This window comes from Cnephaeus nilssonii (genome assembly GCF_951640355.1).
Source record: "Cnephaeus nilssonii genome assembly, chromosome: 12".
NCBI classification, from domain to species: Eukaryota; Metazoa; Chordata; class Mammalia; order Chiroptera; family Vespertilionidae; genus Cnephaeus; species Cnephaeus nilssonii.
Genome location: NC_137083.1, coordinates 15,544,626 through 15,561,292, shown reverse-complemented (window position 1 = coordinate 15,561,292; position 16,667 = coordinate 15,544,626). Strand labels below are relative to the sequence as shown.

At 38.2% G+C, this 16,667-nt stretch overlaps 1 protein-coding gene across 2 annotated transcripts in view; it reads right to left on the bottom strand.

The window, feature by feature from the left end:
* Nucleotides 1-14,383: 14,383 nt before the first annotated feature.
* TMEM196 (transmembrane protein 196) overlaps nucleotides 14,384-16,667 on the bottom strand; it is a gene marked incomplete at both ends in the record, with an annotated part of 47,494 nt that continues 45,210 nt past the window's right edge. For both annotated transcript variants that reach the window (XM_079786837.1, XM_079786838.1), the window contains one exon: nucleotides 14,384-14,443. In XM_079786837.1, the coding sequence (XP_079642963.1) occupies nucleotides 14,384-14,443 (60 nt within the window). The remainder of the gene's footprint in view (nucleotides 14,444-16,667) is intronic.

Below are 16,667 nucleotides of genomic sequence, written 5' to 3'. Positions count from 1 at the left end.
GTGGCCTTTTAGAAAGTCATAGAGGCAGAAGAAGTGAGCCATCTGGGCTGCGTGGACTCAGGAAACAAGTTACTGAGGCAAAAGAAGGGTCATTGGAGAAAGAAAACAAAGATCCGTGCCTTAGGAAAGAAGGGGGGAAGGCGAAGAGTGGTCCAGAGAGAGAGACAGAGAGAGAGAGAGAGAGAGAGAGAGAGAGCGAGAGAGCTGGAACTGGGTCCATTGCTTTAAGAGTTTTTATCTGTTTTCCAAAGGCAGGAATTTTAGGTGAGGTCTCAGGGGAGGATCTCACCAGAAGAGTCATCAGCTTTCCAGGTGTGCCTGTGGTAGGCAGTTAGACAGGAGCAGAGCAAGGACAACGGGCCAGATCAGGTCACCAGGGTGGAAAGCCCTGGGTGCCTAGCAAACAACTGTAGGGCAGAACCTCGCCCTCAGGGTGACATTTGCTCCCCTAGGATTTTGCTGGACATGAGGTTTGGATCCCCCTGACCTTTCCTCCCTAGAGATAACATCTAGGCCTCAGTAGTATTTCAGCTGCAAAATCAGGCACAGAGGACCTCAGGACCAGCTGCATTGAATAGTGACCCTCTGGTGCCGGCCAATCAATGAGTGGAGACCACAACCCTGAAAGGACACACCTGGAATACTGCGGAATATTCTATTAGGATCTTCCCCTGGGACTGACCCTAAAATCTCCACCCTTAAAACCCTTAGGACCAGGATGCAGAGAGCTCTCACTCTTGGGAGCATGCCCTCCTCTTTCCCTTTCCCTCTCCCTTCCCTTCCTCCACCTCCTCCTCTCCCCAGGTGTGTTACCACTGGCTTCCTCACTCCCAAGTTCCAAGGGCCCTTCCGTTACCTTTATAACTTGCTTCCTAAGCCCATTTCTTCCAGGAATTACTTCTACCTGTAGGATTTTATAAATAAATGTTCTCTTGTTGTTTGAGGCTTGGTTTTGAATTCTTTCCTAGCCAGAAATCAAGTACCGAGGTTGCTGAACCCAGGTCTAGTGTGACCCCACGAGTCTAACACCCAATGTCCTTTCAGTGTGGTGGCCTCTACTAATTGGTCAGTGCTAGGTCAGGGGTCATTAATCCATGCAGCTGGTGTCGCTTGGTCTGGTTTTGCCACATTTCTGGGCCTGGAGCTGAAACACAACTGAGGCCTAGACATTATCTCTAGTTCAACCAAAACTCTGTGTCTGTGGTCACCAGACCTGAGGCTTTGTTCCTCAGATTTTTTGACACTGATCAGAGCCTCCTTGTCCTGAGGACTTAATGTTTGAAGGAACGGCAGTGCCAGGGAGGAGGAGGCAGGTGTCAGGGTGCTGATGGGGCCAGTTTGAATGGCCCGCTGTCTCACTTTCTCCATTCCACTTACCAAGCAACTTACCTAGAGTTTTACTCTCCTGCCTCAATAATACTTGCCCTGGCTACTATAGAGAGGATAAGAGGCTCAAATAAGATAAATAAAAAGCATTTTCTGGGGTATTCTTTGACTCCAAATTCAGCACGAGATGGTAATGGGATGAAACGGCTCCCACAGCCAGGTGAGAAACATGTTAAGTTCATAAATGGAAAATGTATGAGCCTTTACCTTGATTTTGTTGCAAAGTCCTGCAAAAACCCTGTTGGAACTTTAAAATCTCCTGATGCCTTGAAGGCGCCCAAACCAACTAAATCTAAACCTCTTCTTGCAGTCAAGATGCCTCTAGAATGCCTGTGAATAATTTGAAATAAAACAATTTGTCCAAAAGCAATTAAGCAAAAACAACAATAACAACACAAACAAACAAAAACCCAAGCTGGAAACCAGGATAATTCAGTCAAAACAAAACTTACCTGAAATAGCCCGGTTGGTATGGCTCAGTGATTGAGCTTTGACCTATGAACCGGAAGGTCACAGTAGGATTCCCAGCATGGGGCATGCAGGAGGCAGCAGGTCAATAATTCTCTCTCATCATTAATATTTCTGTCTCTCTCCTCTCCTTTCCTCTCTGAGATCAATTTTTTAAAAAATCTTAGCTGAAATCGATGATCCCAGTAATGATTTTCTGCAAATTTTAAGTATGGAGTAGTTTTGTAACCGTTTCTGTGTTCATAAGCAATTTAGAAATTTGCCTGTTTTATTTTGAAAACTGTGTTTTAGTTTTTTTAATTCTGGTCTGATTGCTAGCCACTATCCACACTCAGCATGATTTGGAAATTAAAAGGTAATTCAGCCTACATGTACATAGTCACCATTATGAATTTTCTTTACCAAATTAACCATTTCTACCTATCACCCAGGGAAGAAGATGGCAGAAGAACCATGAGATCCCTGCTGCTAATCTCCCATTTCACATACCTACACCAAGTTTATTTGATCAAGGGCCTATCGTTGGACGGCACCATTCTCTTTTCTCCTAAAATTTAGTCAAAGGGCCACAGAAAGTCAGGCATTGGTGGTCCTGTCTCAGGAAAAACCTGTGGAGCCAAAGGTAAGTACATGTGAGGAAAATCTCCTTTCTCCAAGGTGAGGAGAGAAGGTTCAAAACGACTTTGACCCCATGTCCACTGACCCCTGAGAACAATGTTCCTGGCATACTCTGTATTATTATTTTTTAACCATTGATTTCTCCCTCTCTAACATGCACATATTATGTTAGCATGTTTCTATTCCTCACAACCAAAGAATCTCTGGAATAACTAAATGTGCAATGGTTAGTTTGCTGAATTAAATTACTACATGCTCCAATTTTTACAGGTAATGCACACACTCATATAATTAAAAAAGAATCTGGATGTATATATCCAATGTATTCAACTTCCTAATCTGTAGTGTAGAGGTATGATGATAGGGAGAAGTTGAGAGGATTAAAGAAATAATGACAGTGCAATACTAAGCACAATGACTGGCCACTATTAGATGATCAATATAAATGATCATATATAAATAAATGATCAATGGTATATCCCTTTTTGAGTCTGTGATCAGCACTTCAGTTATCATATGCATGATTCAGCATAATTAAGACTGTAAAAGCTAAACTTGGGAGCAGGAGCATACGGCCTCCTTGAATAAATAGCAAGGTGGAGCCCTGGACTTAGGAGGAAATTTTTGGAAGAGAGTATGAATAAAAACTGCAGAATGCCTTGGCCGCATCTCTGGGAATGATGTTTTGTTTTGGTATTATTAGCATGATTAACTTCAACTCCGCTTCAAAGTACTGTTATTATAAGCAATCGACACATATAAACATTTGATTCAGCTTAAAACACAGATTTCAATATAGTATCCTCTTAAAATATTTTATTGATAAAATTCCCTGTATATATATATATATATATATACGCACTAGGTATACTGAGATACAAGTGTGCAATTTTATTTTTCAGTAGCAAGACTTAAAATAGGTTTAACACAAACTGGTTGTTTGAAGTAATTTGTAATATAGAGTGCTTCTGGGGGAAACACATGTTTAAAATTTGCCTAATGGGTTTTGGAAATGAAAAAACAAACAAATATCTGAACACAACACATATCGGTATCCACCAGCTATTGGTTGGTGCAGACCCCTTGTAACTCACAAATATGTCAGCAGATGGCAAACGTGAGCTTTAAATGGGCAAAGTCTCACTTTACCGGAAGTACTGTAGGAAAGGCAAAAACCGCGGCAATTACTGACTTGTTTTTAACTACAACCCTTCAAAAGAGGACTTGGGATCAACTTTTGACTCTGAGAGCCCTTCTCACTTCCCCATTAGATTGTTGAACTTAGAGATGTATGCCATGCTCACAAATGTAGAAAAGAAGTATTACATTTTATTAAATAGGCTGTTACTGAAAATACACAGAAATGAAATAATTCACATGTATCTGTCTGTAAGATAAGACCCAACTCCTTTCATACGGTTACGTTTTCTTGGTGGTCCTCAAAGTCAGGTCCCCGACCGGGGACCTGGGTATCACCAGGGAAGTGGTTAGAAATGCACATTCGCAGGCCCCACCTCAGCTTACTGACCCAGCACCTGGGGTGGAGCCAGCACTCTGTTCACCAAGCCCTCCAGGCGATTGTACTACCTGCTGAAGTGCGAGAACCAGCACCTAAAGAGTCCTGATGGACTTACAGGATGGGGGCTCTGAATTGATCCTTTTTATTCAGATTGATGTCAAGGCAGTGATAATTAACAATGTAGTTGATTATTTCTTTCATATAGTTCAGTGTTCCAACTCAGTAAAATTTGCAAAATAAAGGAACATAAAATACTGCACAATTTACACTGAATGGCCAGATTATTATGATCTCTGAACGCATAATAATCTGGCCACTCAGTGTATATCCTATATAATAAAAGGCTAATATGCAAATTGTCCCCTCGACCAGGATTTCGACCAGCAGGCAGGCTAGCCAACCGCCCATGTCCCCTCCCCCTGGCCAGGCTGGCCGGACCCCACCCATGCATGAATTCATGCACCGGGACTCTAATACACACACACACACACACACACACACACACACACACACACACACACACACTGAGTGGCCAGATTATTATGCATTCAGAGATCATAATAATCTGGCCACTCAGTGTATATAGACTCAGAAAGATAGAATGCCATTACTTAATTTCCACACATTTCTTATGCTGAATGAAGAATTTTACTTTGTATTCCCCTTTGGATTACACAAAAAGGGACCACATTATGGTAAATTTTGCTTTAAAACTTAACTAATGAAACAAGTAAAACTAAGAAAAAAATATGATTCTTCCCAAGGAGTATAGAGCAATCTTCAGGAAGGAAAAGAATTCTCTAGAAAACATGTGTTATTCTCATTTTTACTTGCACACGTGTATGCTCCCCTCTCTCTTAGGCATAGCCAAATCCTCCTGTAATTCTTCTGTCACTGAAATAAGACCAATGACTGTTTTCAATGAACAAGAAATGCTCAGGCCACATTTCATTTGTAAATAAGAGAAGGTATACAACAACTGTTTACCTATGTGGTAACTTTATCCTAAACACTACTTATTTTTTGCCTCAATTATCTTATTATTTGAAATTACCTTCTTATTAATTCAGAATTTCTCAAAGAACACATAAACTACCAGTTCCCAGTGTTTATTCTTCAATCCAGAAGCAACATTTCCTCTTGTCCATAATGTATAAATACAGTTTTTATAGTTTTAATAAACAGGTTATTTGTATATCACATTAGGTGCTTAAGAGGGTAATAATAAGAGTAAAAACATAAGTTAATCGTTGTATTCTTACTCTCTGAATATGTAATTATGTGTGTCTTCCTCACTTTTGTAGTAACCAGATATGATATTGAAAACTCTGAATATTATCTACAAATATATGCGTTTGTGTATATCCATAATACATATAAATTTTAAATCTGAACTTTAAGACTTGGACTTTGATAAAACCATACCCATGTTTTAGCTTCACCTGAAGTTGCAAGTATCTGTCTAGATATCTGTCAATCAAGGAGGCAACTAGATATCTATCTCACATAGCCCTTTTGGATGACAGACTCTAGTTGAAAAGGATTGGCTTAAGTGATAAAATCAATTTGGATGTTTGGTTGTGTATGTGCACGCGTACACTAGTTGTGAGAATTAATGGCAGCTTGGAAGGGGTAAAGAAGGTATCAGAAGTGGGTGGGCCATTTTCTGAGGTTATGATGTCATCTTTGCTGTTGCTAATCCTCACCTGAGGATATTTTTCCATTGATTTTTAGAGAGAGTGGAAGGGAAGGGGAGAGCCAGAGAGAGAGAAACAATGATGTGAGAGAGACATATCAATTGGTTGCCTCCCACATGAGAGACCCAGCCAAGGCCAGGATCGAGCCTGCAACTGAGGTATGTGCTCTTGACTGGAATCAAACGTGGAACCCTTCAGTCCACAGGCTGACGCTCTATCCACTGAGCCAAACCAGATAAGGCTATGATGCCATCTTTATGTAACTTATACTGACCTTTTAAAAAATATATATTTTTATTGATTTCAAAGAGATGAAGGAAGAGGGAGAGAGAGATGTAAACATCAATGATGAGAGAAAATCATTTATCAGCTGCCTGCACACCCCCCACTGGGGATCCAGCCTGCAACCTTGGCATGTGAGCCTGATCAGAATCAAACCCAGGACCCTTCAGTCTACAGGCCAACGCTCTATCCACTGAGCCAAACCAGCTAGGGCCTATACTGTCCTTTTATGAAAACTGGGGTCAGCATTTCTCATCAGGCGCTATTTCTTTCCCAATTAACTCTTACTGCAATGGAGTTTCAACACCCCTCTTTCAAGGTTTTCAAACTCCAGGAATCTGGCCAATAAAATTAACCATGGTGCTTTCAAGGCTGCCCATGAAAATTCTCATTTACTTCCATGTCTTTAGCTCAGTGCAACACAAAAATAGAAAACCATTTTCTTTTTTATTTTTGGAATATTACTTTAAAGCTGAAGTTTAATAAGCCACCTGCTGGCTGCAGAGTTTGTGTGTGAGCTCACAGGTCCTTGACATTAAATGTATTCCAAAGAACATGGTATGGAAAATGTGAGGGTGAAAAGTAGATATGAAATTTAGACACAGTGCATTCGGATATATAATTCATTCTCAAGTCATTAGATAAAATGCAAATTAATGGATCATACTCTAGACTCCCTCACAAGAGTCCACAGGGTTTTCTTAATACTTCTGTGCTTTGGAAATTATTACAATAATGCATTTATCTTTATCCAGTAGCAAAGAGTGGACCTTCCCAGTCACAAGGAATGCAACAGCCCTGGCTGTGTGGCTCGTTGGTTGGACATAGTTCTGCACACGGAAAGGTTGCCGGTTCAATTCAAGTCAAGGCACATGCCCAGGTTGCAGGCTCTATCCCAGGTTTGAGGTGTGCAGGCATCAGCCAGTTGATGTTTCTCTCTCTCATGGATGTTTCTCTCTCTCTCCAAATCAGTTTAAATTTTTTTTTTTTAAAAAAAAGAATGCAACAGCATGCAGAACTTGACCAGGGAAGACTAGATGAAAGCCACATTTGTCAGTAAAATAAAGATCTGGAACTCCAAGAATCACACTGAAAAGGGTATTCTGGGTGAGGAGGAGCACTAATTAATGAGAGCAACTCTCACTTTCCCTTGACATTTCTCATTGGGATCCCTGCTGTCTTGTACCATATCCATTTAGTGTGGTATTGAGAGTGTTAGTTCTGCTTGAATAAAACCTCTTCTTTTGATGTCTTTTATGCAGGTAGGAAGACTAAACTAGGCATTTCAGTAAAGAGAGACAGATGTTACAAGAAGTAATCATATCTCCCATACAAAGGAAGAATTTTGTTCGTGACAAAATTAGTTCTTTCTATAGCTTACTGACCCAATTCCCTTCTGAAGCCCAGGGTAAAATGGTCTCGCCCCAGCTTCTAACTGACAGCTCCTGCCTGTCACCAATGATCTCCTAGATTTTCCAACCTTTTTCTTTTTACACTCGGGGGATAGGAAGCTCAAGTTTCCTCTTTAGTTATCTGAGATTCTTCCTTGGAGTTCCTATTTCTGATTTGAGTTCATGCCCGTTTGCAGGTGACCAGCTTTGCTGAAGCTGATTCTGTCACTGGGTGCTGCTGGCTCGGTGGCTCAGGCCGGACCTCCCTGGCTGATGCAGGTGGAAAGCATCTGTGAAACCGTCCTGAGTGCCTGGAGTGAAGGGAGTGGGTGCAGTGGTCAAAGCTTGGCAACTAGAGAGAGAAAGTCTCAGGTTCAGGTTCCGGAGGCCAGAAACTGAAATCAAGACAGCACCACAGAACCAGAAACTTGGATCTGAGGTCAGAAGAAGCAGAACAAGCAAAGGGTTGTGGCTCATATGGGATGGGTTTGTGGTTTGTTTCTTTGGACCTAAGTGTATACAAGGTGCATGGTTCGGTTGAATGGCTTTAAAATACATGCCTACAGCCAGACATTATTTCACCTTTTAGGTGAAATATTGATGTCTTCCCACATTTTCCTTATTTCATATTAAATAAATGATATTAATATCATAAAGGGATATCTACACTTATAGACAATGTATGTTAAAATAGCACTTGATAAATCCTTATGCTTTATCTGCTGCACCACCATCTTTTTTTACTATTAGATAACAATAGGCTAAAAAAAATAAAATAGAAAGGATAACAATAAGCTAAAATTACCACTATTCACGCTCCCCTCACCTGGAAACTTGACATTCTCTCCAAAAGTTTGCTTTATTAAAGAGAACATAGAGCCTTTATTTTATTCCATTCTTCTCTGAGGTTGATGTAAAAGTATAACTATACTTAGAAGGCAGAAAAGACAGAAAAGCTCAGATCTCAAAAGACTTTGAATTGTAATGAGGGCCGTGGACATCTAGACAGCATAGGGCCTTTAGAGTATGTTTATATGATAAGGTTGAATGTTACCTCTTTGCTTGGCTGATTTATTATGAAGGACAGAGTGAGGGTTAGTATTGGCTGGTAAAGCCGCCCACAAAGAAAAATGTAGCTTTTTTAAAATCTGGGCAGTGACCTTGGAGGGCCCAAGACATGCATTTCTTGAGCCCTCCTTACCTCTGTCTGAGTAAGGTGGGGACCAATAGATTAATAACAAGGAACAGTCATGAGTCCTGATTCCTTGTGGTTAAAGAAAGGGTGGTTTTTTTTGGGCAAATTTGACAAGATTTTAGCTTTTTCTATAAAGCTTCAGCCAAGATCTAGAGGCAATTTTCAGTAATATTTTGAATTGTTGGGGTAGGACTTGCAATATATTGTATGGCAAAGAAGCAGAACTTTTGGGTGTTAATGAAGAAAAAATTTTGAAATCAATAGTTTGTAGTTGATGTGAAAGAAATAAATATGGATCCTGGTTCTTAAAGATTTCCAATTAAATAAGGGCTATCTGACTATAATTAGTTGATATAGATAACATTTAACTGTTAAAATACCAAACATTTTTTTATTAGATCTGGAGTTTGACTTTTCAAAATATATTGCTTGGGGAAAACATTCTTGATAAAAAGACTCATATTCAGTAAGTAATTTTGCTGGCAAAAAGATTTTAAAAAATCCTTCTGTGTAATTTTATGAGGCATCTACATTTCCAAGCAATTTCTGAATTGGTTTCCTCTGCTATCACTAACAGACAACCTGTGATTTATGGATTTGGAATAATTGAATTTCTTGGCTGTCATATACTTTGAGTAAGAAATATTACATATGTTTCCAGAAGAATGATTTAAGGAAGAAAAGACTGAAGAGACGCCAAGTTCTGAAACTGTATTTGGAAACTGTGTTCTTAAACAAATGGTACTTAAGATGCTCTCTCTGACTTTCTGAAACATGTTTGCTAAATAATCTTTGAATAATTTTTGAAAGTAGGTTTGAACATAAGGTTTCCAAGCATGCTACTTTTGAGCTAAAACAAAGAGCAGAGAGCAGCATATTGTTCTCACCTTCCCCGGCGCAACAAATGTAGATTTTTTTCATTGGCGCATGGAAATAGGCTGAATAAATTTCTTCAGAAATTGGAGCTACACATCTCTTTTTTTCCTGTCAAACAGAAAATATTTAGTGAAAGCTTGCCATGAATAGAATTAAAAAAAAAAACATGAACCCTGTAATGCAACTTCTCAACTTTATTGTGATTTGGTCTACACGGTACTTTTGTGAGTTCAGTCCATGGATTGAACTGGTCCATCGACTTCAAATTCCATGGAGTATCTTTTCATACGTTCTACTATAAAAGTCATTGGTTGACAGCGGCACAACCTAAGTAGTGAAGTTAGGAAGCAGGGCCCCTCTAGTGTTTTTGGCTAGCATTGTCCCATAGGACTTTCTGAGATGATGGAAATATGCTGTAACTGTTGTCCATATGTGGCCATTCAGCCCTAAGAATGTGGCTAGTTCAACTGAGAAACTGAATATTTGCTTTTGTTTTAATTACTTTATATTCAAATAACCACATGAGATAAGATAGGGACTATTGTGTCAGATAACATAGGCCGACCTTAGGACAGTGAGTTTATGACCCTGAGCAGTCCAAGTCTACATTTATGGGTAGCATTAACATTGGCTGCTCTGGGTAATGTTCAGAGGTTTCCCTGGGTGATTCTAAATAATTAGGGGGCAATGGTTCCCTATCAAAGAGACAGGTAAAAATTTGCTAGGACATTTTTTGGTTGTTACAACTGGAGAATCCTCTTGGCATTAGAGGGTGGTGCCCAGAGGTGATTAATGGCCTGAAATGTATAGGACAGTCTGCCAATGAATTATTGTCCACCTCAAATGCCAGTAGCAACCAATTTGGCAAACCCAAATAGATTAGCAGAGTCCTCTAAATACAGATATTCCTTGACTTAACGTTGGAGTTATATCACAATAAACCCATTATACGTTGAAAATATCATGTGAGAAATGCATTTAATATACCTAACCTGCTGATTATCAGAGCCCTTTACCTAACCTAACTTAGCTGTCCTCAGAATACTTAGATTATCAGGACATAATTCCACCTTAAATCAAGGAGCAACTGTAATTGCCTTCCTCTTCTCACCAGAAGCAAGAGACACATTGGGCATTTTGTAAACATGATGGGATGAAAAACACAAAGCATGATATCCAAAAACACTGGCAATTTAGTCTTACACTGTAGAATATCGGTTGTTTACCTTCAGAATCATGTGGCTGACTGGGAGATGAGGGTCACCGCTGCTGCCCAGAATCTCCAGAGAGTATCTTACTGCAGGAGAAGGGCAAAATTCAAACCTCGAAGTACAGTTTCTACTGAAAGCCTATAGCTTTAGCACCATCGGAAAGTTAAAAAATCCAACGTCCAACCATTGAAAGTCAGGGACCATCTGTATTGTGGTTTCATTTGTGAGCTCAGTCCTATCAATAAGTAATCCTATCTCTTGTGATCCAATCTTGTTTTGTTCTGCCTCCTCAGGGACCTCACTTTCTAATTATGCTCATTTTGTCTTATATCAACCACTCCCTCTCTATATCTACCACATTCTAATCTATCCTATCTCAAATAATGTCTTTTCTTAATTCCATATACTCAAGCTGGGACCATCTCTGCCTTCTGTCCTCTGCCAATCTCAGAACAGAACATTTATTCACCTGCTATCTGGGGAAATTACTCTTTTGTTGTTGTTGTTAATCCTCACCAGAGGATATTTTTTCCATTGACTTTTTTTTTTAATATATTTTTATTGACTTTTTACAGAGAGGAAGAGAGAGGGATAGAGAGTTAGAAACACCGATGAGAAAGAAACATCGATCAGCTGCCTCTTGCACACCCCCTACTGGGGATGTGCCCGCAACCCAGGTACATGCCCTTGACCGGAATCGAACCTGGGACCCTTGAGTCCGCAGGCCGATGCTCTATCCACTGAGCCAAACCGGTTTCGGCTCCATTGACTTTTTGAGAGAGAGAGGAAGGGAAGAAGGGAGGGAGAGAGAGAAACATGTATGTGAGAGAGACGCATTGATTGGTGCCTCCTGTACACTCATCCCGATCAGGGTAGGGAACGAACCTGCAGCCCAGGTATGTTCCCTTGACTGGAAATTGAACCCAGGACCCTTCTGTGAGCAGGCTAACGCTTTAGCCACTGAGATAAACCAGCCAGTGGTAGGAAATTACTTTTTGTATCATGATGAAAAGAAAGCTCACACCATATGAAGTTTCAAAAGACACCATTTTTATTACATAGACATATCAATAGTCATCATACCATGTTCTACTTTTAAACAATTGTATATATTTGTGTGTAGGTGTATACACATACACACACATATATGGTTAAAAAATTTCAAGATGAGTCCACTTTTAATCTTCTATGCTTATAATAACTGCACCTTTTGTAGCTAGTCTCTACACCACCACACTAGTTTCACATACTTTTTTCTATTTTAGGATCACATTACTTTTTCCCAAGGGTAGGCTCATACTAAAACTGTAATACAGTCACTTAAAAATACTCTAGTTCATAGTTCATTGTTTTGTGAAAATTAAATATTCAAGTACTGCAACAATGTCTCCTTAATTCCCCCTATCTATCTCAAAAAGAATTACTACACATCCCAAATATATCACTCTAAGTAACTGAGCCCTGAAAATGGTTGGTTAAAATAACTTACATTTAAAGATATAGCTCTACTTGGTTAAATACACCGTAGACTATTTGGAAAATTGTGATGATTGTACTTCTTCTTAATTCTATGTCAAAGCAGTGGGATGCCTACTTTTGTCCTTTAAGTGTGATTTCATAAATTATTTCAAAGGCAATAAAAGATCTTACTGATGCATTATTACTGTGTTTTGTGCAAACATGTCTATGAAGAAATGTAACCTAAAGTTAGAGTTGGTGATTATTCTTTCAGTGCATCCTTGGATAAATTCAGTAGGACCACATACACACAAAATATCTGCATTGTATAGTTTAGATTTCCAGAAACAAAGATCATGCCTGCTTGTGGCATCCAATGAACAGTGCTAATGTTGATTCACCATCTGAGGTTGCATTTATGGCAATTTCTATAATCTACTGGATAATGAAGTTATCCAAATGAGTTGGGAGACTTCAAAAACTACACTACACAACCATAGTCCAGTTATTTCTTTTGACTGGATACAGCCAGAAATTTTTAATGAACTTATTTAAATATGGTAGGTGATGACTATGTTGCTCTAAAACTAAAAAACCCTCAGATTTCCATTAGCTGGAATTATTATTTTCTTAGCACAATTAATACCCATATTTTGCTTCTAAGTTATAATATGTTCTCATACTAGATGTTAAAGGTGTTAATTTACCTAGGGTTCAGTAGGCAAGTCGTAAAAAAATCAGTTGAAAATTTATTAGCTTTGGGAAAAAATAAAAGTATGCAATACAGTGAGAGTTACATATTTTAAAATATGAGTTCTTTATCTGCTGCCAGAGGTTATGTTCTTATAAATATTTTCAAAAACCATGCTATTTTCTTGCCTATACATATTGTCTCAGGTTGCTATTTTAACATTCCATCATGGAAGTATTGAATCTTGCTTTGTAAATGTGAGCCTATCCTTTTATTTTCTTCTACAGAGAAGTCTTTCAGTTCTTTGGATATATGCATTCTTAAAAATGGTTTGTCTGTATTATTCTGGAATTATAAAGCAAACAAAACACTAAATTAAATTATAGCAAAGCTAATTATAACTTCTTCATTTGGGCATACTTCTCCCATCCTTTTATATAATTTAATTGGGCTGCAAAATGTTTAAAATGTAAATACCATTAATAATCAAAAGTAATTTTGTGGAAGTATATAATTTAAAGTTATGTTTATAAATCAATATTAGTAATTGTCATCACATAAATACCATAATAATAATAAAATAGCCAAATAACTAAGTAATTTATCTTTATATTACACTGTTCAGATCACTCAACCCTATAAATCTCAACTGCAATAATTTTTACAGCAGACATAATAAAAAGAATGAAAATGAACAAATTAAGTAGAAATTAAAATGTGATTTGGGGGTATAGAAAAGCCTTGAACAATTGCTTTCCCATCTCTGTAGGAATGGAATCTTGATAACACCCCACGATATCACAATTTCTTTTCTACTACCTACTTACATTCATGATGCTATACATATGTGCTGTATATATTTTCAATATTTACAGTATATATACACACATACACACATAGTTTGTTTTATTCTTAGGCTCATTCATGAACATGCAGATCAATCTGCACAGTATGATCAATACATGTTTATTTGCCTTAAATGATATTCATTTACAACTTTTCACTCTTGTGCAAAAATGCAAAAATATCATACAGATTAGTGTTCTCTCTCTAAAAAATTTTTTTTATGGTTTACGTTGTTTTGTCATTTACAAATAAATTATGAAATATAGTTCATTCACAAGTTGAAAATAATTACAATGTTTTTACAACAAGGCATTACTGAGGTTTTGAATCATGGCTTTCTTGAAGCCACTGTCTTTCAAAACAAAGACATCAACAAGTTATTGTTATTTTTGATACTTGCACTTTTTGAATACTTATATGAAATAGGTGATAACAAAGCTAACACTCATGCTAGTCAAATAATGTTTGTATAGAAGAGGAATCTTTCAGTTTTATCTTTTCCTCTTTTTTTGCCCCTGAAAAGTCTTTTTTAGAACCATCTGTACTAGAACATTTCTGGAAAGTTTTCCCCTAATGAAAAAAGCTGAAGACACAAGTGAGGCAAAATAGAGAAAGAATAATTTTAGTGGGTGCTCGGGAGAGATAACAGCAAATGCAAGAACTGTTTCAGTTTTATCTCCTAGTCCTTTGGTATTTCCTTGCCTCGTGAAAATCCTAAAAAATGTTCAGTCCTTTAAAACATTAGTTATACTCTTCCATTAAATATCAGGTGTGGTCCTCCATTGCTCATGTTGTCTGTCATTTCCTGTTAGGAAAATAACACGAATTAATTAACATTTCTTTCAGAGTAAGACATTGATTTGGTTAATGGGTTTGCAAAACAGACATTTCAAGCCATTGAAAAACTTGCTGAGTTTTGGGGAAGGTCAAGGATTGCTACTGGTGTTGCGTTTGAGGAAATGAAATTTCATGGCATCTCGGGCACATGAAAATGCTGAAGTGACAGTCTCTGAGACCAAAGTCTTCTGCCCTCACGAACAGGTCAGTCTCTCCCCAGTCCCGATTCCCCGTTCGTTCCTTAACTCTCTTTTGGGAAGACCTACCTAGAAAGAAGAAGACGGTTATATGCCCAAGTTTCTCCAGTGCAGGCTCCTTTGCTGAGCATGTCAACAAAGGGCCAACGAGGGGTTACCTTCATTCTACAGAAAAGTGTGTGGCCTTTTTGCTAAGAACTGAAAAAGGCCCCCGAGGGGACTGGTGCTTACTTGTAACTATAAATCACAGTGGAAAGAGTAGTTTTCACAACACTGTTACTCATACAGTTAAAAAAAATAAAATTCTTAATATGTTTTTTAAGGGATCAATTATTAAATTAATAAAGAAAACTACATGGGAAGGCAATAAAATTTAAATATAAGAGATAACCCAACATAATAAGTTCCATTTGCAGTGATAGGAAATATATTAATTTAAGAAAAATTTAGAAGCTTTCCATTTGTGTTTTATTAAACATTAAACTCTTCCCTCCGCAATAAAAGGTAGCAAGGAGATGTGTGGCCCATTCACATTTATAATGGTTAGCGCACCAGATTATAAATAATGTTTTGGCAAAACTATGTAAAAGTAGATGACAACATCTTCCCTCACCTGAACAAGACTATTTAATAATTCAAATGGAGATTATTTTCTCAATGATTTCATGCCTATCAGTTTATATCAACTTTTGGTTTGGATGAATGAACAATTACGAAGTAAAGCGTTGGCTGTTATAAACTTTAGAAACTCTTCCAAATATTTATTTGAAAATGAGAAGTCATCCATACCTCATTTTTAGCCTTTATCTCTTTGAAAATTCAATACAGAAGGTAAAAGAGTGAACAGGCTTGCTTTTTTGGATTGGGTGGTTTTGAAAGTTGCTTAAGGAGGAGCAATGAGGGACTTGAAGTTAGGAATCGGTCTGGTGTTTGAATCTTACTTTTGAAAACTTTGGTCTTTTAGAGGATGGGTAGAGTTTCTTCCAAGAAGATTGTGGGAAAGGAGACACTAGGCACTGGAGACCTTTCCTCTCACCTCAAGACCTGTCTTTGCACGCAACATGCCCCAGCCTCTTCCACGCTCTAGGGGGGTGGTTCCTGGGCAGCCAGTATGTCTCCTCTAGTAAGATGGCAAGAAATTGCCGAAACCGGTTTGGCTCAGTGGATAGAGCATCGGCCTGCAGACTGAAAGGTCCCAGGTTCGATTCCGGTCAAGGGCATGTACCTTGGTTGCGGGCACATCCCCAGTAGGGGGTGTGCAGGAGGCCGCTGATCGATGTTTCTCTCTCATCGATGTTTCTAACTCTCTATCCCTCTCTCTTCCTCTCTGTAAAAAATCAATAAAATAAAATTAAAAAAAAAAAGATTGCAAGAAATTACTAGGGAAAAAAAAGCCTAAAAACTCAAACCCCTTTAGGATAAGGCTCTGATAGGAAGTGGAGAACATCCCTGGAGCCAGCAGCTACCCTCAGTGGTCTGGTGATGGTTCAGCTAATTGAGGGGCTGGCTCGGTTAGTGATATATGAGGTGGAAGTAGGTCTAAAAATACACTGAGATTATTGAGCTGTGGTTAAGTTAGTAGATAAGAAACCTGATTTGAGGCTTCATTCAAGAACTCAGTGTTGGTGGCAAGATAAGTAGAACTAATCCCTCCAAAACTAAACAATCTTAAACAAAATTTACTCATACACCTTTTTCTGCTTTTCCCACTAGAACAAAAATACAATTTCCTAATGAATTTATAAGAAATAAGTTCCTTAGATTTCTTTTCTCCTCCTAAAATGACTTTGCATTAAAAATATAGCTTCAAAACTATTTAAAAAATTAATCTAATGTATAATCTTTTATTGCAGGATTTTAAAAAAATCCAGTTTTCAGAAATATTACCCCCCAAAAAAAGATTTTCCTTAACTAAATTCATCCTAATACAGATACAATAAAATTATCGATAAAAAATAACAGTGAAAAACAGTTTTTAACTGGATGAGTATCTTT